The sequence below is a fragment of the Plectropomus leopardus genome, chromosome 4, assembly GCF_008729295.1.
Source record: "Plectropomus leopardus isolate mb chromosome 4, YSFRI_Pleo_2.0, whole genome shotgun sequence".
Classification (NCBI taxonomy): Eukaryota; Metazoa; Chordata; class Actinopteri; order Perciformes; family Serranidae; genus Plectropomus; species Plectropomus leopardus.
Window position 1 is genome coordinate 14,028,106 of NC_056466.1, and position 24,666 is coordinate 14,052,771.

The window sequence follows — 24,666 nt, forward strand, 5'->3', positions numbered from 1 at the left end:
GCTACATTGGCAAATGATTAGGCTGCTGAAAACATCTCATTATCAGTATTTATGAGGGAGTGCGCCAGCCGGAGTAATGACAGCTTTACTCCAAAGTGGCACTCTCTCTCTTCCCCTCTCTTTTTCACTGTGCACACACGCACTCTCCCCTCCCTCTCTGTCTTACACACTCTGTTTATCTGTATGCCTTCAGGAGAGATATAAATCGTGAAGATATAGATAGATTTAGATACTGTAAATGTTATCTTACTTTAGTACATTAATGCATTATTCTCTCGCTCTCTCTCTTACCCTGACCCTTCTTGCATGTTTAGCCACCTTTAAAGAGACCTTTTAGTCCTGCTGTGTGTTTGAAAGCCTGTATGTGTGTGCATATACATGTGTGTGTTACCATACTGTATGTCTATCTTTGTGAGAGATCATGTGAGTTTTAGGCTTTAAGAACAAGGACATTTTTACTGCACCTCATTATTTTAGGAGTTTTTTTTATTGTTAAAACTTGAGTTAGTTTTTGAGTTTAGAAAGACGATTAGATCAAGGTTAAGGCAGAGAGTTGAGGTTAGACAGGTTTCAAAGATTTTCTATTACCACCATAACAAAACTGTGCGGACAATAAGTCTGTGCATTTGAGTTTGTTTACTTCTTTGGCACCTTTGGCATAAGTATTGTATCTTGCTGTATTCTCGTCGTATGTGTACCACAGCAGTTTTAACAAACACAATATCTAATACTCAACCCAGTCAGGTACAACAGGTCACACTCAGAGAAAAATCTGAGACATCCCCACAACAAGTAAACACAGCTGTCTTAGTCCACGTTCACAATGAAGCTGAAGAATCTAAACCTTTTACATGTAAAGGCAACTTTCAGAAACTTCCCTGTCCACACAGAAAAATGGGAAAATTGGTGACTCTGCAGATACAGTTAGAAAGGCTAGAAATGTATTGACCTCACATATCCATGTTTGCAGGAACGTACAATGCTAACATTTTATTTTGGCAACTAGGCAGATTTGTCTGTTTCTGTTGTCAGACAATCGTACAAGAATAAAATTGTGATGTTATTGCAGCTTAAAAATGCTACCTACTAATTAAGGTGTGTTGCAGTTCCTGCACTCCTCTACTTAAAGACTATCAATAAAATTATTATTTTTACAAGTGCAAAATTGTCTAATACCATTAGCTTGAATACAACTATGACAATACCTGTATTATTTGATCAGCTACATTGGCTTCTCAAAATGAGTACTCAGAAGCCGGGGAAAGTTGGATTCATAGACATAATTAATGTCAGTGTTTATTTGTTTGTTTGTAAAAAATAAAAGCTTTTATTAATGCCATCCAAGCCAGCAGCATTTTTATATGCATCTACTCTGAGGAAAATATTTGCAAAGCTCAATTTTTAGGTATGGAAAACTTCCTTTGGTCAAAAAGTTGAACAAAAAGGAAAAGCTGTTCTTTCAATTGAAACCGGCTCAGTGTGGACATGGACTAACATCCTCCTTCAGATCAGTCAGCATGTCAACTTCTTTGTTGGAGGATTTAGTTTCAACTTGGCAAACCTGTTGAAAATCTGGTTTTGGTCACAGATACATACTATCTCTGCACTAATCATTTTTCCATCTGTAGACCCAACCCAAGAGACTGCGGAGATTTCTTATTAGTTTGGATCCTGTTGCCTGAGGGGCCAGAAAGCGATGAGAGATATTTGACCAAACGCAGAAACCCAATAAGGGGCCATCGATTAGGAGGGCTGAGCACCATATTGGACACTCAGGTGTCTACAAAGAAATTAAAAAGCTGCAACAAATAAGTGGAAAAAATCAAAACTGGGGCACCTTAAATCTCTTTGTCTCTTGGCCACAAGTTAAGCGTCTGTTTATTGTTTATATTTTGGATCCCCCGGGTGGAGGGCGTGTTGACTGCCTGAAAAGGAAGTTGCAATAGTAGACCTGTGTGGAAGGTGAGATATATTTATATCTAGGATATTTCATAGTCTGGGGCACCTCCCTTCCAGGTGAATCAGTACCCCAGACAGGCTGAATAGTGATTATTATACATCTATATTATGCATATTTGTTTGAATCAGCAGGAAAATAGTTGACAGCATGTTTCCTGGAATGTCAGATAACCGCTGCGGCATCTGCATCTGCTATTGACGTTATTGGATGCTGCTACCGACACCGGGATGTTAACAAAAGCACATGGTGGGATTGTGCTACAAAAGCACATAGTTTTGTGTAGGCAACAGAAGCACATGGTTAGGATTAGGCAACAAAGGCACAAATTGTTAGGGTTAGGCAAATAAGGCACATGGTTAGGTGTTATAAAAAATCACATTTAGGCGGAAGGCAAACACTGGACTCTTGCATGAAAGTCCAGGGTTTGTTGGATCCATTTACTGCCCCAACCATCTGCTCAATAGGGATCTTTGTGCTCCTTATATTACGTCGTTACGGGCAGTGTTTAAACAGGACGCCGTCCAGCATCGTGTCATGCAGACAGCAGATTCCGTCTGGCTGCGTTCTCAACTGACGCCACCCGTCCATGTATCATGCTGCTGCGGCAGGAGTTTTTTTTTTTTTTTTTTTTAAAAAGCGCAATAACTGCCATTTATATTTAGACTTAAGTTTGAAAAAAAGATGAGGATACTAGACACCGATGTTGACTACATTATCTATGAAATGTTTGCAGAAACCATAACAGTAAAGTGTAGACGAACAGATACAGCTTCACAGCTACCTTTTACAAAGTGGTGAAGCTTTCTCAATATCGTCTATATTTAACTTTGACAAGAGGGAATGAGCATGTTTGTGTTGTAAATACTAAGTGTGCAGGGGCTATAATATGAATTGGCTGCAACTGGATACATGTGACTAGGGGGCAAATGGATCTAATGGTAGTCTTAATGCTGGCCTTGAATAATGAGGCCTTTGTCTAATAAAACTGGAAAGCCTCCAAATACCTATAGGGACCTCGGCTAGTTAGAGCAATAACAGTCTATCAAAAGAGAAAGCAAAGTGATTACTTAGAGGGTAATAAATACAAGGTCCATGCTGGGGAGGGACTGGGGGCTAGAGTGGGAGAGAGAGAGAGAAAGACAGATAAAGGGACAAAGAGAGACAGAAAATGAGAAAGAAAAAGCTTAGTGGTTAAAGTGCAGTCTTTTTTTTACCAAGTGCTGTAGCTGACATCTGGTCTAAGCAAAGATATACCAAGCAGCATCCTTATGCATAGCAAAAGTATGGGTAAAAAAGGTGGGTAAATGTGAATGCATTTGCAGGTACCAAATCATTCAGGCTGAAGTTCTATTTGCCTTGTACATCTTTTAATGAAAAGTGAAAAAGTTAAAATGCATTTTGAGCGCAAGGACCTTGATTATTGTGCAGGTGACAAGTAAGAAAATAATAAAGAATCAGAATTGAAACTTGTTAACATGTAGAGTTTCTTTTTTCTCCCGGATACTTTGAAAACTACTTAACGTCGTGCTTTGTAATTACTTCACAAAATACTTTAAAATCCTGCTGAAATATGCTACAAGAAAAGGACCACCAAACAAAGAACACAATCAAAGCCACCGTGTGCATTTCTATGGCGGCCAAGGGCAAACACTACACTTGAGAAGGAACACGGAGTTCTGGGGAAATAATGTCCCTTATTCAAAGTGACAAAAGCTTGAATGTCAATATTGTTGTGAGTTTTGAAGAACAGTTTGAAAACCAATCAGTAATACTTTTGATTGCTTAAACAGACAAAGCAAATGGGTAACCCTGGCGCTCATAAAAATTTGCACAAGAACAGGTGCACACATGGACAAAAAGGAAGGAAAGGTTTTCACTGTCTATCCCATTCGCAGCATGCCTTAAATGGTAGAGTCGTGCTGACCTGAAGGAGCGGCTTTAGGGCCAGAGATCTGGACACAATAACACCACCATCAATTACAGCCCTGAGAGGGGAAAGAGGGAGTCCAATCAGAGAATTAGAGACATGTGGGGCAGACAGGTGGATCGACAGCCTGGAGGCAGAGGGAGAGGCTGGAAAAGGGGATGACAGAGAGGACAGACTGCTGGTCACCGCTCTGACTAAGTGACGGGACGAGGATAATAAAGAGTCAGTCACTCAGAGCGAGCGGTGGCCTCCGAGGGGGGGCGAGGGGGAGGGTCCGGAGCAAAGTGGTGACAGAAGTGAGAGATGGACTTCATCAAGACTGCTGCCTGATGGTCAGGGTTCAGACTGTTGCTCTGTTTCTGGCCCTCTGTCTTCAGGGCAGGACAGTGTGTGTGTGTGTGTGTGTGTGTGCGTGTGTGTGTGTGTGCGCGCGCGCACTGGCTCAATCTTCAATGACTGGTGAGCGATTCATTGCCTCCCACCAGAGTGACCAATGCCTTTCCACTCCAGGCCTTGATCCATTTCAGCTAATGTATTACTGGAGGAGCATGGCTGTCCGCTGTCTGCTGACTGAGCTGGACTGACCTAAACACAGCTTTGCCGAGCTTCACTGGACTGCACTGGGCTTTCCACTGAGTTACCAGCGAGGCAGCGAAGCCTTCATCAAAGCAGATCCAAAGGCGTTTCTTCACCGTGTTCAGATTGCACATTCCAGTTTTAACCATGAACCTGAAATGGCCGTACTTTGCTGCGTTTTACATAATGTTTAGTTTGGGTTGGACACTTAATGAAATTCATCCAAATCTGTGTGCCTCAAAGAAGAGGTGCAAGCAGAGTCTGTGATTTTAAGGCCTTGAGAGGGGAGATATTATCAGGTATTACCTGAACCAGGCTCAACATGAATTACAGTACTCTAGATGCCAGATTAATATCTGTAATCCCAATCCTGTCTCATAAAAAAGGAGTTTCACGCAACTCCTTTGTCTCAGCAAATTCTTTTTGAAGTAAACACATCATCCTGGTTTCTAAATAACATAATGAAGAAATTGTGTTAATTACCAGATCCGACAATTTGTAAAAAACAAATATTGATACTGGACATATCAGCCAAAATATCAAATCTTGCAATGGATGCTATGACAGTGATTGTATCACCACAAATTGCTATTGCCGCTGCTGTGATGAGGTCATCATTATCAAATTCATTTAAAAAAAAGAAGAAAACATTGGCCGTGATACAGCTGCCTCTCTCTGTCTGCAGTCACCACTCTGTTGCCTTGTTCAATGTCCTGCTCACAGAACTATCTGATTTGCTGACACACTTCAAGTAAAAGCCTATCAACACTGAAGGCAAAGATGAATCCTGGAGCTGCTGCTTTGGTGAGTGGGAGGACTTCAAGCTGTGAGTTAATAAGACAGCAGATATTACTAAACTTGTATAAAACATCACAGTCTCTTTCACTGAAGATGCAAAAACATCGGCGGTTAACCGCCAAACCGCAGTGACACGTTGCTTTTTCGCCACAGTAAGAAAAAATCCACACTGTCACAGCCCTACTTGCATTACAATATCTACTTGCAGTGACTGCGGCATGATTAAAGTTTTTATGGTTACATTTAGGCACTTGCAGCACATTTAAGGGAAAGGTCATGGTCTTGGCTTAATACTGAAAAAGTCTGCACTGACTTGACTTGATGAGACATTACAGTTTAGTTGTAGGAATATTTGCTCTGTCTCCCATTCACTTATATCAAAACCCATAGGACTGATACATTTAAAGGTGTTTCCTGGAATCACCCTGTTTAGTGCAACGTGACACAAGTCGCCTCCAGAGTGTTAACAGTTTCGAAGTGCTCTGCACAATATTTATTTTGAACAAAAAGTCCTCCAACCCATACGACCACGTAAGTTGTTTGTTCCTACTATCTATTACAGCAGCCCCTGACCACCTTAACATTTCCCTTAAATAGCGCCCCTACTGGTGTCCCACCTCAATGACAGAATAGGTTGTAAATGACCATTAACAGGTGCAGTTTCATGCACGTGGTTAACGTTGTAAAACGGTCGCAGTTGGTTAGGTTTTAAGAAATGCGACATACGTGACCCGCAACACATACCTCACTTCCTTAGTTACGTAAAATAACTCAGCATTGACTTTTGGTTTCACATGGGACACAAAGTGCAGTCTCCTGTATGAAACTCCTCTTTTGTTTTGTTTTTGAGTCATCCATCCACCCTGACCTTCTCTCTACACAACACAGATTTTCTCTCTTTATACTACATCACCTGACACCCTCCTCCTCCCATTATTATTACAATGATCAACAGAGGTCAGCACTTAACAGTAATGTAAATATGGGCCGTAATAAGCTGACCCATGTGGTCATTTTTGAAAGAGGACCTTCTCATTATTTGCCATTTTGAAACCATACACTGTACGATAAAGGTGGACTACATGACGACAAAACATCTCGGCCCCCCTCTGGTGGTGGGCTGCAGTATAGGTCGTACTGACAAACTGGGCCAAACTGAAAAATCAAAGCAATGTCAAATTCATTTTTTTTCTAAAAATGGATCATTTTAGGTAGGTCTTACCACACTGATGAATGGTCAGGCATTGTTTTCCAATAAATTTGGTTTAAATTACTTATTTAAATCTATAAAAAAGGGATCACCACTCTGCAGACTAAGGCTCCAAATAGCGTCACCAGTGCAAGATGGCTGTTAGCGGGATATTTTTATTTTTCTACTGTGATAGGACGTGGAGATGTGTTTTACATCTTTATTTACAGTCATTGATTGGAACTTCGACATCACCTCCTGTTTTGGGACTGTATGTGGGGCTCTTTGGTTGATAACAAGGTGACTGTGACTTCACCACATTAGAAGGATGCTAGAGGAAGATGAACAAGTCCAACTTTTTTTGGGCTGTTTCTGAAATCACTCACTATTGGATATGTTTTCACAATTTAATTTTGGTATCCATATTCAAACTGTTAACTTTTGCATGATGTTGGGCTATTGCTTGTCAGCGTTCGTTTCACAGTGAAATGTAGTGTTTATAGCATCTACATTTTGTTAAAGCCCCCACACACTTGATAGATGTATGTGACAGTTACGTGACATTACACCTGTCGGCAGCAGCTAATGGCGAGGATAATGATGATTTATACGTATCTGAATACACTGCTATCTGTAAAATAAGCTGCTGAGTATTTGTTATAGTGGGAGAAGTGAGTGACTTTTTTTTTTTGATTTTATGGTTTCTCCGGAAATATTCCATCTTCATCTGTTGGCCCTCTAAATATGTAAATGGAATAATGGCTCTTAAAAACATTATTTTTGATCATCAATTTGGAGCTCAACACAAACACTTAACACAAGGCTCATAAAAGAGATGATTCTCGTCATGGTGCTCAGTGTGCAATGAGAACAAGAAAGGATATAGAGAGTCAGATAGAGAAGACAGAAGGAAGGGAGAAGGAGGGGGCGTTGTTTTGTCCCTCCTTGGGGACCAGACTGCCCCTCCTGGCTGCCCATTAAAAACTGAATTCCTCCACAAACTGTGTTTTCAGTCTAACTCCTCCAGGGTGCTGCTCGCCACAGCACAAGACAGTCACACCACACTTGTCCTCTTCTCTCCATCTCTCTCTTTCCTGTCGCAGCAAACATTCCCCTTCTTATGCTGCCTGAGACATGTCTACTATCAACATGTGGCACATGTCCTTGACAAGTCAAGAGAATCCTTCGCCATAGGAGTTATGCAGCAGCGTCAACCATGCACCCCATTTTTCTTTCCTTTCCTCCTTCTCTTCATCATCCTGCCTCCCCTCTTTCACTCTCCCTCTCTTAATATTGAGTTGCCGGGGTAAAAGGGGGCCAGAGGAATCTAATAACTGTGACAGTGGGGCTTTTTTGGCATTGTTCCTGAAGCTGTGCAGACACACACAGGGCTGTCTGCTGGCTCTAATGAAAGGTTAAATGAATAGGACAAAGTGACAGGAGGTACAATAAAGAAACAAGAAGGAGGAGAGAATGTGTGTGTGCAAGCATGTGTCCACATCTCTGTGTGTGAGTGTCTCTTGGCCAGCCTCCTTAGCTCAGGGAACAACGAGGACAGCCCCTCCACAGCGCCACAGTATTCAAAACAGATTGGTGTGCGACACGTTGTGTGTGTGTGTGTGTGTGTGTGTGTGTGTCATGTATGTGTGTGCGTCTGACTCTCCCGCCAGGACACAGATGCTGAAGAGGAATTCCAGCATGGAGTTCTTTGATAAATGTTAAGGTCACTGGCAGAGGGTAGGGGTGGAGGCTGGGTGGGGAGTGGAGGGCGGGAGAATGGGTGCAATGGGGGAGGAGGCAGAGGGAGTGACGAGGGGGGACGCATGTCTCGTCTTGTGCCTCTCTCTGCCTGTGCCTTGGTGGAATGCAGAGTCACATGAAAGAGGCCCTCTTTCTCTCTCCCTCTCTCTGAGACTCGTCTCTTGTGTCTGTCTCAAAAGCGCCACTGTCCCCCTCCTGACACACTACCTGTCAGCAGATTTCCCCACAGCTCCAAAAAACACACACACACACATTCAGATATGCCCTTCACACTCAGTTTATGAGTGTTACGTTTCCCTCAAACAGGAAAAGTGAACTTAGGCCCAAACAAACACACTGAATCCCATCATCCTTAGACTGCTTAATTACTATGATTATCACTGTAAATAGCAACTTTGTCACCAACAATGACAGGGTAGGACTTCCAGCCTGTCAGCCAGGCTTGTGGCAATGTACTTCATGGCACAGTACAGTTCAACAGATGCAGTATAATCAATTAAAACTGCATATCCCTTGGAGATTGCGACATAGATTGAGACGCTGATAGGTGATATGTCACAGTCAGGTTGACTATGCAGCATCAGGCTAAAGGAGAAAGTTTCTATGAGACTGCATCGAATCAGTTCTATAGAGTTAATCCGTGTGTTCCTACCAAGCCATGAGGTCGAGACCACAGACTGTATAAAAAAAAACATATAACGTGTAGACTGCCGTATTGAAGCCTCGAGTTCAGCATTTCAGCTGTCGCCCATCTTGTTTTTTTGGAGCCAGAAGGGACCATATTTGGATGAGAGGGTGGAGCTTTATAAGGGGTGGACCTGGCTCATAGACTTTAAACTTTAGCAACACATTGCAGCCAGCATGTCACTAAAGGGGCCCCACCCTTTAAATATGGGTAAATTTAGCCTTACTAAAGTATAAATGGGTGAGTTATTTAAAAAAATCACCCCCGTACATAAAGGTTTAAATTAGCTACAGAGACCAGAACAGTTTGTACCAGACTGTAAATGTTTATTTCTGCTGTAAAGTTGGCATTTAAACATGGGGGTCTATGGGGATTGACTCACTTCTCAAGACCAGCCTCAAGTAGCCATTCAACGAACTTCAGTTTTTGGCACTTACAGGCATTAGCGTCACTTTTCAGCCCTGGAGGTTCCTGCCTGTTCACGACTCATTGAAATCAACATGAATGTAGATGCTCGGTACCTTGAGTGGTCAGAGGTAGCTACATCACTTCTGCTGTTTACAATGCTTCAAAGGCTGACAAACCAGAGTCTTAGTAAGTGCATGAAGTGCATCATTTGTCAGTGCCTTACAAAACTTTTACAAAGCACAATTGGAAAAAAATGACATTGCTGGTATGACAATGTTTAGGCACAAACACAACTTGGTTGGTGTTATGGGAAGTAGTTAAGGTTAGCAAAATGTGTTTTGGGTTAAAACTGCTCTCTCATTAAAGGTGGAGTCTGCAATTCTGGAGAAAGATTGTTAAACCAAACAATGCACCCCATCATCCATCAGCACTCATTCAGAAGCTCCTGTAATTCCGCAAATGTTATTTACATTTCATTACAGTCATGGTGGAGCAGTTTCACAAGGGGGCGGACCATAGATGTATAATAATAACTATATACTCATTCATTTATTATTATTACATCATATTCATACCAATGGAGTTGTTCGCTTGACGCAAAAGCCTAAAAAGTTTCTAGCTTCCGGGTTCACTTCTGTGATATGTAGCCCACTGAATATGTCCAGTAGTGTTTCCCCCGCTGATCCTGCCCGCGAGTTCCCACTCGGCTCATAGAGTTGTACAGGCGTCTTTTGCAATGGTAGTCTATGGGGAAAATCCTTTTTGGGCCCCAGGGAATTTTTTTGCTGCAATACATTGAGTGACCACTAGGAAAAAAATTGGAAGTAAGGCTGAGTGGTGTTCCTGGGAGCCTGCTGATGATGTTGAAGAGGGAAGGTACCTGTCACAGTGCTGCATGGCTCAATTCGAGCCACATTATTTATTTACCTTGTAGAGAGCCAGGGCTGTTTAGGAACACAATGTTTTTTGTTGGGTTTTTTTTGTGTGCACAGTAAACAGAGAGCCAGCAAACCGCAATGAGATATTGTGATATTAAAGTGTTGACTGTTGAAAGGAAACGGAGAGTGAATGGCTGTCTCGCATTGCAGTGTAACACATTCTTTTGGCCCATCCATCACAAACTCATCGGTATGCAGCTCACTAAAAACTTCAGCAAACTTTCTTCTTTGCTTACAACAAACAATACGACGACGGCCGTAGTCGTAACTGTAATTCCTACAGGCAGAGGCGGGCTTTGTAACTTGAACCTCATCGACACTCATATGGATGTATTTTCCGAAATGAGTGACACTATCAGGAAGACACATGTTTTACTGGACACGTGAATACATAAAAATGTTCACGACGTAATTGAACACGTACACAATGTACCGACATCATTCACCGATCTTTTATAAGGTACATCTACAGTCACTTCATATAAGCATAAAGAGACCAAACTCTGTTTTAAGCCTGAGTGATAGAGGCTACATTATTCACTCAGCCCACAAGGTTACTAGTGTGCCTGGAACATCATCATTACATTCAGATAAGAATCTTTGTCAGATAAAACTTGGAGAAAGTGAAGTCTTGAAAAACCAAGGTGACTGTTGCTCCCTTGTGATCCAGAATAGATGGGATTTATACATAAGTAACACACCGACATGAACACGCAGATTAGCAGCTACACAAACTTACACCATGTCTACACAGGGGGGGCAGCATCAGTAGCACAGTGGCACAGAAACAGCTTCAGTCCTGCATCTGTGTCTGCACAGGATGCACAGTATTGAGTGAATCACCCATGTTTTGACAGCACTCAGAGCCCACATCACAATCTAAAAATGGAAGAAAATAGACTTCAAGCATAAAAAATGTGCTTGTAGATCCATTACACACAAATACTGTAAGCAAAATGCAAGATGGATGACTGAAAATCAGAGCTGAAATGCATCCTGTGTGAACATGCTTTAGGTTGTAAAGTCCTACGAAGAACCTTCATTTTAAACATTGTATCTACATATGGTTTATTAACTGTAGTTCTGACTAAAAAATCTAAATGTGTTACCTTTTATATTTAATAAGGTACCACCACATGAATACAACTTCAGGAAAAGGATGTAAATTATTTTAAGAGCACTAGAGGTGTGAAACAGAGACAACCTTAGTAACAGAGCACTTGAATTCATCTTGACTGATTTTCCTTTTTATTGAGCGTTGGTCGTCTGCCTCTCTGACTGTAGCCTTGTATAGTCTGAAGATGGGCTGCAGCCATTAATTGTCTTCATCATCTCTTTATCTTTTATTATGATTATTTTTCTAAATTCATCATTTTGTCCATAAAATGTCAGAAAACTGTGAAGCATGCTCTAATTTTATTTAATTATCAGATTATCACAATAGGGACCAATTTCTTTTCTGTTGGTTTTTGTTGATTGACTAATTGATTAATCAACTAATTGTTGCAGCTCTGGTCCAATTTAACAAAAAAAAGTACAACTTATATATAACATTATATGAAGTTTTGATTTATTACAGGATGGTCATATATCTGAAATAGGACTGTGCACTATTATCTAATAACAAAATGTAAAAAGTAGTTAAAACATATAACCTACATTGGGCTACTGGAACATCCTCTGAATACTTTTCAGAGTGACTCAAATCTCTCTTGATTCATTTGTTTGGACTTTGTGTTCTGAAAATGGCTTCTCTGGACTGTATCTGTTCATCTTTACCGATCCACACAATGAAAAAAGGTTTGTCTTTGTTGAAGTCAAATGGGACACAAGCCATTAACTTGTACAAAACGCCATATGATGTTTATAATATTCAGTCTACCTTCACATTTCTCAAGTGTGACACATTTATGAAATCTCAAGGGTTTTGCCACAGTCCCTTATTTAACTCTGACAGTATTGATTTATCGAACATTGAAACATTTAATTTTCAAAGATAGTTTGAAGCCTCTGAAATGATAGTGAAATGATTAATAGTTGACTGGAAGGTAGAAAATCAACCAAAAAATGTGTGTTTTGGGAAATCGTATGCGGTAATGTCAAAGATATGCAATTTGTTTATGATATAATAAAGGTAGCAAAATGTAACCTTTGTTCTATGAGCACACCTAGAGTCCACTAATGGGCTCTATAAGCTTGCCAAATCACTCCAGTGAAGAAGCATAATGACATTTTCGTGTAATGCTTTTGCCATTCAGGGCAGACTCAACAATTATTTCTGGTACTTACTGGTTAAATGGCTATGCTATTCGGTTTTCACAAAGTTATATTTCCAGTAGACACAAGGTAACAAGGTTTGGGGGCTCCACCTGTGCACAGTAACCTGAGTTACAACATGTAATGTTTGTTTGTTTCTGTCGTTCATACAGGAGAAGTTATTCTGCAATAGACTATATGGCTTAAAAACCAGCTGCTTTGCTCTTTGATTTGCTGCCAACGGGACGCAAAGTTTTGACCTGAGGCACCAACTGCATGAGGCAAAAGGTAAGTCACTGCAAACAGATCTTAAGTGGCTAACTAACTAGTAAAAGCAGGCCAACAACAAAACCCCCATCCATGGTTACTTGTCTGATGCAGTCACAAGACTGCCAGTGGTTACCAAACCTCCTACAATGATCAAGGATATGAAGAACTGGGAGGGTGAAGGAGCAAAAACCATTAGGGCTAGATTTAAGTAATATTATATATATTTGAGCATGACAGTGATGCCTTTAGGACCGAGGTGCTTGCACCAAGGTCCGCAAGCATCACTGAAGTGCTCAAATGACGTCAAAGTACACCCTCGAGTGTAGTATTGCAATTATACAACTCTTCCCAACAAAATAAAAATGTATAATCAAAACGTATTCATGTTTTTGGGGCAATTAGGTCTCACAATATAAAGCTTTGTGCAACTGAGTCTGACTAATAACTGGAAAACAATCACTCACGTCAGTAGAATCCTATATGAAATGAAACCTAGTGTATTACTCCAGTAAGTAGGTTGAACCTTTGTAACTACGTAGCAACGGACATTTTTCTAGTCCCTGTTGAGTCCGCTGGCCAACTTGTGTTTATGCTTTCAAGAGATCGTGGGGATCCCCAAAATAAATAAATACCGCAGATATAAACACAGAAATGCTTAGCTTGCTCGCTTATTACAACTAAGATACCTGCTGACCAAAAATATTTTTCCATATACAGATTTAGCTATTACATCTGCAAACTTTACCTCTATGTTTAAGCTAGTAGCTCCGCATCATGGCACATCCGATGGAGGATGCCAAACATTTCCAATAACTCAAGAGCAAGGTAATGTCCAAAAGTAAAATTTAGTGTAAAAACGAGTGATCGTTTCCAAAATATTCTGTTTCATTCTTCTTCTTGAAGGCGGTCCTAATCACGTAGCCTACATTTCCCATCATGCCTAGGGCTGGACTGAGTGGTTTTTAGTTTGTAGTTAAGTTTGCTGTTTTATGTTCATACACGAAAATGTCACTTTATGTCAGTGTTTATAACGTGTCTGTTCAGAATATGGTGGTTTATGCTGGTTAATGTCGTCTTTGTGTTAGTTTAACTGTTTGCACCATTAGTGAGTTGGCTGTTACTTTTCTTGAAAAACTTCGCGAGAATTTCAAGAGAAGAGTTTGTGATATAGAGATATATTAAGAAATAGCGGAGTAAGTCTTTTAGTGATGAGAAAGGTGTGCTGTCATGGATATTTGAGCACCTTTAAATGTCTTGTCGACCAATCAGATTGCTTGGGTGGAACTACTTGTTTAATAATCAAGGACAAGACAGGAGAGTGAGTAATGAATCAGGAAACACTGTCACGCTGGATTCCTTCAGTGTTCATTGTTCAAGACGTTTTTACCAGGAGCCAAATTATCTGCAGAGGTCTCCTCCTCTCAGAAACAAATGGAAGCAGTTATGTAAAACTGCTAAAAACACTAAATAAAGTGGGGTGTCAGTGGATAAAGCAGGTGCCCCACATATGAAGGCAGTGTCCTTGCTGCAGCAGCCGTGGGTTCGATTCCACCTCACGGCCCTTTGCTGCATGTCATCCCCTCTCTCTCCCCCTTTTACGCTATCACTCTTTCCTATCTAACAAAGGCAAAAATGCAAAAAAAAAAAAAAAGAAATAAAGCAGTTTCACGTTAAAAATCAATATTTTTCCAATGCCACTCTTCATGAAGGGGCTGCTAACTACGGTGGCTGATGCGAGAAACGCATGTATCTAGAGCCAGTGTGGTTTGTTTGTTCTTGTCTACTGTAGAAACATGGCGGTGAAGAAGGCAGACAAAAACACGACAATTCTTATTTTCAGGTGATTTTACTCCAAAGAAAATATACTTATTATACTATGTACCAATTCTGCTTATATATCCCACTAAATCCTACACATTGGACCTTTAGGGAGTACTTTGGTGTACTGTGAAAGAAGCCTGAAGAGGAAAATGTCTGGAATGAAGTGTGAAGTTTACTTGGTCCTTTCTCTGGACACTACATAAACAGGTTTTAAATGAGAGAAATCGGGATTGAGGAGCCGAGGAATCATTTCAAAGGCTACTCAGGTAAAAATAACATTGTCAGGCACAGTTACTAGCAAAGGACCATACACTCAGGGCAATAATTCCAAAGTCAACATGCTACGTCTCAGTCCTCAGGAATTTTTCATGAGCCACCACTTATCTTGTCATATCAGATTTCTTCCACCAGCTTTTTTGGAGAGAAGAGAAAAGACACCTTTAGGGCAAATTATTCTCTTTTAATCAAATCACTCTGTATGGCCTGAGGAGATCTTTCCATGCCTTTTGAGTCACTGAGGCATGGGCCGCTAATGCACACACCCACAAAAAAAAAAAAAAAAAAAAAAAAGCAGACAAACAAACATCCACACATACAGTGTGTATTGAAACAGCAGCAGTTTGGTGTCTTTTTATCTGAGAGAAAGAAATGAGACTCAACAGGAAAATAAAAAATACAAGAAGAAAGCAAGGAACAAAGTGGTGTCTGGAGTTTCCATCACAAGTGAAATCCCAGATTTTCTCACTCACTGTTCATGGAACAAAATCGAACAACTTTATTCTGGAGTGCAGTCAGTGCAGGAGGGAGCTATAAAATATAAATTATACCACATAACCCTATACCTCCCAACTGAGCCATTTGGTTACAACTATACTCCTGTTCGTTACACAAGTCCAGCGTCTCTAGTATTTCTATAGCGTCGACATGAATTATATTCTAGCCCTGCTGAAGAACGTATGGATTACAAGTGAAATGTAATTTCCCTACCGATCGGACAGTTGCCACCCAGTGACACTGAAGTGTTTATTTTACACAGTTGCCGGTAATTAGTTCTGGACAGAATCAATTAAGGCCACCCCAAATTACAGCTGAAAATGTTGAGAATCATGACCGTGTCTAGGAGGACAGAAAAATGCAGCAGAGGGTGTATTTCTAAAGGCTGAGTTGTGCAAAATGTGTTCTATCATTTCTCACTTTAAACAAATAAAGACTGAGGGAGTGTGCGGCTTCTGCACACACTGGGTGTGTTCATGTAAGACCAAAGTTTTCCTGATTCCTTCCTTAAGGAATATGATAGTGTTTGGATTAGCATGTGAAATGAAGTCTGCTCAAAAAAAGAAAAGACGCAAAAAATGTAACACATGTAAGTACAAGTATCGGCTTACAGTTTAAACACAGCTTGTAATACTGAGCCTGAGTTTAATCTCATTAACTTTTCCAAGTGTGATCTATATTCAGAGACGGCTCTATCATTCATCAGATTTTAAACTGTTAGAGATCTCGATCTGTGTGATGGGACAAGACTAAACACATCTTACATGCTCGTGTCATAACAGCCCTACCTATCTACTTATTCTGCTATTTATTTCTCTTTTTTTTAACTGAAGAATAACAGGAACACAGACCAAATTTCATAATGTATTTGGAGGAAACCGGAGAGTTTTCATGAGTATAAGTGTGTGAAGATTTAGTTTCTTACTTTGTGTTCCCAGGTACAAAAAATATAATTATGTCTACTATATGTATATTGTTTTAAATCAAGTATGTCTCACGCTGTGCTCTTTATTAAATTAGGACTCCTGCCATCCAATTTGTTTTAACATTTCACAGTGTCTCTGTTTAGTCGCTAAAGCCGGCAGCTTCGGTTACAGTGTCTTGTTCAAAGATTTTCATCTCGAGCCACCGCTAGGTATATGACCCTGCTCCCCCTTTCAAAATATTACCTTTTCTGTCACTGCCAAGACACACTATCAGTCACTCGAGAGAATATTGGGGCTGAGGACAGATGGAGAGGAGCACAGTCGTACCAGTGCGGCAGTGACCCGCTCCTGGATAAATAAAAACACTGCAAGAATGTTGCTTTGATGGCTGTCGAGGCTGAATACCTGTTAGTGAAAGAGTGAAAGTGCACATTTCCCTTCATCTAAAATAAATTTTGTTTATTTTTTCTTCCTGCTCTGCACTTGCACACTTTCACCCGTGCATCGCTGGGGTTAAGTTGTTCACATTAGAGCCTTGTCATGACTAAAACTGCACTGAAAATGGGTCTGAACATGGAGGTCAAGCAGTGATAATCGCCCTAAATTAATCACATGGAAATAAGCAAGTACACAAATAAAAAGAACCCCGCACAGAAAATATATAAAGGTTATCAATATATCCTTTATGCACTTAGCACCCATTCTCTTCAAATAACGAGGCAGGGAGGGAGAAAGTGAGAAGACCAGGGGAAATGGAGAGGATGGAGTAGAGGGGAGAAGAGGAGCAAAGAGTTCTCGATGTGAGCAGTAATCAGAGGAAGCCAGCAGGGGGGACAGGGAGGGTTGGTGGGGTCAGAGTGGAGCACCACTAAGCAGCCTTTCTCTTCATTAGCAGCCTCTCTAAGGGGGGCGTCACAGGCCTACCTGTCCAGCAGATTATTGAACCGACTAACCAGTGGCTCCCACCCCGCGCACACACACACACACACACACACTCACACACTCTCCCCTCTCTGATTCCCACAGACCCAGAGGAATCACGACCTAGCTGCAGCCTCGCTGACAACTTTAACTTTTTCTTTAACCTCACGTAGCGGCGATATAGGCTGAATCTACTCAGGGCATAACAAGGATGTTTTCCCCATTACTTTATGAGCTGTTTTGTTGTCTAACCTTTTATGTTTTTATGTATTTTCCAGCAAAAACACACCAGCAGCTTATTCTCTGTCTATAACTCTGAGGATGTAATAAATATATAATTATGTGACATGAGTGAGAGAGAAAAACATACATAAAAAGAACAACATTTTAGCTCGCGTGACTTAAAGGAAATTTGAAATGCAAAAAGCACCGTGGAGATAGAAGTAATGAAATGACACTCTAGGAATGTAAATTGGTCAGAGGAGTAGCAGCACCGGCTTAGGCTCATGAAACATCCCTGACACACACTCAGACCAGGCCAAAACACTGTGCAAGACATTAATCTCACACACATCTCACTGATGAAAGTGTGAAGGTACTTTTGTGTTGCTTTTAAGTGGAGCCATTCATCTCAATCTCTCTCTCGCTGTTCCTCTTTTTCTACTTCTCTCCCTTCGTCTTCTCTGTCTCCTGGAGCATTCAGAAACGTCCATGCCGAAATGTCTTACACTGACATGAAATGTCTCCCTGTACTTCTGCTTGTGTTTTCACTGTCACAGGTTGACCAAGAGCTCCCTGAGTTTTCCTCAGGGGATGGCAAACAGGCACCAAAGCAAGTGTGTTTAGCAAAAAAATAAAACATAAAAATCAGATTACAGTGTTATTCCGCTCCAATAAATATAAAAAGAAACATTTTAAATGACCTAAAGCTTTTGTTTGCATTAACATCTAACAGGCAAACTTCCCTTGTTTGTATGACACACTGATAAAGACTTCCACAAACACACAAAATATCAGCTGAAACAACAGAGTGAATATTTCAAGAAATCAATAAAACGTTGCAGGAAAAATAAAACACACTTGCAGAAGGAATTCTGCAGAAAGGTGAAGCAGGATTTTCAGCAGAGGGATTTTAGGCCTGAAAATAACTTGAGAAATGTTGCTGTCAGCTATGAAATGAAGTCTGCTCACATTCACTTAACCAAACACACATAGCACGTTTTTATCAGCCCCGTTTATGTGTTTGCTATCTGAAGACGCTGCACTAAATTGCACAGATTTCAAGAGTTCACTTGTGTGTGTGCGTCTGCAAATATGCAGGCCTAAATCTACAGGTAGCAGAAAGTGTCTCATAAATACATCAAAAATTAAACAGTTCTTCAAAGTTTATGTGGAGTTAACGATTTTCTATTAAGATGTCACGTTATGTTTTTAATTTGTCTATGGGGAGCAGAGAGCACTTTTAAGGCTTGACCAAAACTATAAAACTATATTGATATTTTGTAAACTTATTGCGGATGTTACAGATTAGATCTAATTTCTGATTTTGGTCAAAATGTGCTTATAAATGCTACGATGACTGAAAAAAAAGATTATACAAGACACAGAGGAAAGAGACAGAAAAGAAAAGGATCCCAACAAGCAGAAGAAATTATTTTTCTTTTAAATGCACGCATATAAACAAATCCAGCGAATGAGTCATATGAATTAAAAACAAGTTTGGGAAATAAAGCCCTCATAAAGACTGTTAAGTTTGCGTCCGCTCAGATGACAGATCAGCACATCATTTGTTAGTGAAAAAAAAGTTTCGCAATTTATATTTGTAGTGTGTTTTTCTCTTTGTACGTTAAGGACACGGGTAGAAAAATCATATTTACCATTGCTGCATGTTGTATCTGACAGACCCCGGGGCTCCTGGCACTTTTCAAACTTGGCGTCTTCAAAAAAGTCTGATTTCGCCCTCAAGTGGGGAACTTTCTCCTCTTCAATGCTGCGCGCCGTCGGAGGTGATTCACGATCGGTGTTCCTTTCACAAACCTCTCATCGCCGTTTATGACAGTTTTTAGGAACAACACGGGAAAACAGTCACTCTTTTTTTTTATCCCGATAATCGCCGCTTCACTGAGAAAAACGCGCGTCAAGACGTTTGGAAACGCGTCGGTCTCACGGAGAGGAACGCACCACCGCGACACTCGGTCCCCTCTTCTTTTCCCCAAAGCGTAAACTGAAGAAGTAAAGGAGACAGTGGGGATCGCTGACAACCAGAAGCTGCCTTGTAACTGCTTGTCCTACCTTGAGAAAAACGCTAACAAAAAACCGCCTTCCTACACTCCCCCGATGATTTCCTTCTGCAGAGTCAGCGCAGTGCGCCGAGAAGAGCTGCGGACGGTCCGGGCTGGAGAGAAGGTGGCTGCTGTGAATTCAGACCAGTGTTTTACACGCCGTGTGTGACTGTAACCCGAGTGACTGTGGGTCCAAGAGTTTGAGTCGATTTACGATGTTATGTCAGGAAGATGAGTCACATCTTTGTGCTACAAAAATGTGCCAAAAACGCACAAGATAAGAAATCGGCAATGAGACGCGCATTTACAGCAGCGATGACTATGTGATATTTTTCCCCTCAGTGTGTGTCTACTTTAAATGTTTTGTAATCTGTATTTCTCAAAAATATCAACTTCAAGAAAAGATATATAATGCAGCCAAAATAATACGAAATAAATACATTTTCCTGCCATCTTTTAAACGGTGTATTAACTTTTCGGGCGAACAAGCTGCATTTCATTAAAGCAAACTTTCACTTTTTTTCACTTTCTCTGCCCTCGCGGGTACAGCACACGCACGCCTCTTGCGCGAGCACACGTGTTTTAGGCAGTTGGAAATAGTTTATGGTTTGTACTGCAGGGATGTGACACTGATTTCCTAAGTTGTGTCCCTCATACCCCTCAGAAGTGGGCGCGCTCATTAAAGTTTCACTTGTTTTTATGAGGATTTGCTCAACATTTGACTGAGACATCTCAAGAGTGAAGAGTTGAAGGAGTGTGTGTGTGTGTGTGTGTGTGTGTGTGTGTGTGTGTTTGAGGATAGAGTGAAGCAGAAAGAGAGACATACAGTGCTCCTCAGAGTGACTGGCTGCCTCAGTTTGGCTCCTCCACCGGGGGTGAGAGAGGCAGCAGAATCCCAGGGCAGTCATTTCTATCAAGTCAAGCGTCTGGAAGCCCCACTTGCATGTTTGGTCAAGGGGTAAATAATAGATCAGGGATTAGGCTTGTGTAGAATTCATTCCAGGGTAACAAGCTACTGAGGTCCCAGGATATGCATATTCATTGGTTGGCCAAGGCCGTGGGAGAGCGAGGACCATATGCCTGTTTGTCAGAGGGCTTACATTGCTAATTAAATGAGATATTACATACTTATGTGAGCAACAAAACAAAAAGCCTTTAAAGGATTGTCCATAAAAAAAATTAGGTGTTTGGATCTTTTTGTGTTGACTTGAAATGCTTTGATGCTGCGTTAATTTGATTCACTAAGTGGTTTTTTATTCAGTGATGTTGATTATATACATGTAGACACCAGAGGCTGTGAAAGAGTAATATGACATAAACTGCGCATCAAAGCAAAACATGACCTTTTTTTTTACTTTGCTGTTAGCATGTTGCCAAATTATTACATTAAATATCTCTGTTGCACTAAACCCAAGATGTGTGATGGTATAGTTATGATAGTGGGTGTGTGGATAGCCATACTCATATAGCTTTTTCTTTACTCTATAATTGTTGGAACAATTATGCCTCTGTATTGCTGTATGGTGGGCCGCACAAGCAGGGTCAAACAAACCATTAGCTTTTTGTTTTTGAGGCAAAAAAGTTTTTTAGAATTGTAATTTTCTGACAAAGTTATAGATCTAAGATCAAGTACAAGATAGAATGTGTTGTGGGCCAGCTTCATCTCCTAGAAAAATTACATTTGCATTAGTTTAAAACAGTAAAGACTTGTGTAGAAAGAAGCTTTATAAGCAAATAAGTGAATGAATGAGGAAATGTTTTTAATGAACATTTTCTAAATCATAAATTGTTCTCATGAGTTTCTGAGCTCTTCCTCAGATTTTTTTTTCTCCTCAGCAGCAGTTTGTTGAGTTTGAATCACGGGATGTAGAATTGATCGGTCAATCAGTTTGTAGTTGGGTTGATCAGAGCTGATCAGGTCGAATGGATGGATCAAAAAACCTGCTGCAGAATCAAGTGAGAGCATACTTTTAGACCCGGGGCTGGACCATGGGGTGCACAGTTTCCATGGGAACACAACTGATTTGATCTTAAAGTAGTTTGGAAAAACACCTCATATCACTAAAATGAGAATGTGGTTGTTTTAAGAAATCTAACATTGTATTTATGAATAAATGAACAATTAAGTTTTACTTTACACTCCTCTGGCATTCTGCTGCTCCATTTGTGCCCATAGTACACTCTGTCCTTCGAGAGTTTGCTGCTCTGAATAACCAAACACTATATATATATATGTGTGTGTATATGTATATAGAGATATTCCATCACCGCTTCTAATGAGTGGTCTGGTTCCAAAAATGGAAAATCAATATATGGCCACAAATGCCGATATCGTGATGCAAATAAATGAATGTGTGAGAAACCCTAATCACTGGCATGGCTTTCCACTGCTGCAGGCAGCTCTTGGTGAGTAAAGAAATGGAGTTTCACTCTGAACTCGCAGCATTTTTTTAAGGGTATCATCTAATCTTGGCTATTTAACAAACTTAAGTGCAACTTATGACAACACAAACTGTACTGAAAAACATTCCAAATGGTGTTGATATCATGTTTCTGATGTGGCTGTTTTTTGCTACCATGATATTTTTGCATTTTCTTGCTCTGCTGTTAGTGAGAAGTTGACTGTTGTTTTTTTTTTTTTTTTTTATAACTGATGGCTGTAAATTTAGATTGCAGGGAGCCAGTAGATTGGTGAAATGCCGCTCCCTATTTCTTCAGTGTATGTAGCCAGACATTACATATTACACCTTTAATTTCACAAATGTCCCTTAAAATTAATGGAGCATGGCACTACAGACTAAATTCAATAACTTTGTGATATTTGCTTATTACAAATATGAATCTATATGTCAGCGTAAATGTCAGGCAATAGGCAAAAAGGTATTTACATTGTTATCTCAGGATGTGTTTCAGCTGTTTTATTAATTGCTCCACTTGCTTCTGAAAGCACAGACGCACTTCCAATTTAGTCTTTTTTATCCTGTTTTCTGCACATAACGACAGTGACTGTGTATTGGCCTCTGACCGCTGCCAAAACTTTGGCGATCATGCAGCATCACTGTGGCTGAGCACATCCTGCATAAACACTGATCACATTGTTTTTCCACCAGAGCACATTGGAAACTTTGTTTTTTAACTGTTAAATGGCACATACAGTACATATTGTTGTGCCAAGTGTTTAAGCAAAGAAACATAACATGAACAAACAAAAAAACTGGGGTTACCAGCCTTAAAAAGTATACAGTATCCGATGGGCCCCACTGTGTACCAGCGTTGGCATTTAAGTCGACACTGACATTAATTGTACACTGTACAAGAAGCCAGTAAAGGCGTCTTGATAGAGAAGGAGAGTACGTGTTTATTTGTCCCTATGACAGAATCCCACTGTTCACTAATTATCCAGCGGGACCGCTGATAATGAGCTATTGAACCTGCTACTGAAGTGTTCCACCGCCTGGGAGGGCCATCAGCTGCTGCACCGCCCTCGCACATCCATCAAATCCACAGAGGTCCTCCTGTTCATTAAGCTCCAGTCACTACCAAAGCATAGACCGGTCCAGAAAGGTCAGTTTGACCATCTCAGAGAGCCGTTGAGACTTCTCAAAGGGCCGGCTCATACTGTGAGTTGTCTTCACAAATCAGGACACAGCTGATGGCTCCGAGGGTGTTTCTTCACTGCATCCCAAAGGTGTAGGTTTAGTTTCAACATTGGGGTGACACATATTAAACAAGGGTTCCTCACGAAGAACATTTTGAGCATCAAACACTCAATTTTCTGCTTTCTGGTAAATTTGTGCACCAATTTGTGCCTTTTCTGTGTCAATTTATCTGTAGATGTCTTTAATTCTGTCACCAAAGATGTGACATTTCTGGTGCCAGATCGATGTCTCTTATAGTAACTTATTGTTTTCTTTTATATAAGTAATGTGCTTCTAATGGTGGAATGTATCTAAGTTACAAGTACTGTACTTAAGTACAAATTTGAGTCTTTTATTTCCATGCCACTTTATACTTCTACTCCAGCAATATTATACTTTTCACTTCACTACATTTATCTAAAATAACTTGTTACTTTACAAATAATATTTGCACAAAACAAATAATATTTGCACAAAACAACATATGAAGTTTATGAAATATGATGTTTTGTTATACATTAAACTATTCGACAGTTAATACAAGTACAGCTGCAATGTTTGATCGGGTACTTCTATTACTTTTATTTGACTATAAAATACTGTGAGTTTTGCTGTTTATTTAGTATTACTTCTAATACTGTTTATTTAGTATTACTTCTAATACTTTAAGTAAATATTTCCATTTATGTTTACTTTTACTCAAGTAATGTTTTCAATACATGTCTTTTACTTGTAACTTCTAATTTTACTTGTAGTGTTTTTGCAGTGTGGTATTAATACTCTCACTTAAGTAAAATACTTCCCACACCACTGTGTTCTACCATCATCAAGTTTATTTTTCTGGCCCAAATCATGCCATTTGCCTTAACTCCCCCTCAATTTGGAAAAACAAAAACCTAGTATCTGATAACAAAAGGAGGGAAAACAATTAATAAGCAACTTTAATTTGATCTCTCCTAAATCATACAGAAGGAGGCACAGGTGTTTGAAATAAGGCCAATATTTTTCTCATCTAAAAGCTGTTTTTCTGACTGGACATTTACTCAGGGCGATCAATGTCCCATGTCCTTGGTCTCCTCTCTCATACACAAGGGAAATATGAACTTAAATACAACCTCACCACCTTAATTTACCCTTTCACCAAGCAAAGGACAAGCTCTGTGCTAGGAGCCCGAGGGAAATAGCCTGACTCCTTGTTCCCACACATCCTGAGGGGGCTAACCGGGGCCAGGATGGCACACTAGTTGGGTGAGCTGTGAGTGAGTGTGGCTCTCGAGGTTCATGGCACCATGGATACACACACGCACACACAGACACACACACACACACACACACATGCTGCTGCCTCGAAGAGGTGGGTGTTGTGTGGATCAATTCCTCCTTTATGAGGGCTCTTGTCTGTTGAGGATTGGGCCAGAAGGTCATCAGATGGGAGTCAAACAGAGGTCCACGTCATCTCATTGGGACTAGGGTTAGGACATGAACAAGGGGGCTCGTACACACAGCATGTGGGGGGAAGACGTACGCAAGGTCAGC

At 40.5% G+C, this 24,666-nt stretch overlaps 1 protein-coding gene across 3 annotated transcripts in view; it reads right to left on the reverse strand.

Moving 5' to 3' along the window:
- The window catches only part of bnc2 (basonuclin 2), a 190,037-nt gene extending 170,353 nt beyond the window's left edge, over positions 1-19,684 (reverse strand). Inside the window, exon 1 of one of the 3 annotated variants that reach the window (XM_042484899.1) lies at positions 19,088-19,678. In XM_042484899.1, coding sequence (XP_042340833.1) covers positions 19,088-19,090 — 3 coding nt within the window. In that variant the 5' untranslated portion in view covers positions 19,091-19,678. Of the gene's footprint in view, positions 1-19,087 lie in introns of all 3 variants that reach the window. The other 2 variants (XM_042484901.1, XM_042484902.1) reach the window with 2 other exon arrangements.
- Between the last annotated feature and the right edge of the window lie 4,982 nt (positions 19,685-24,666).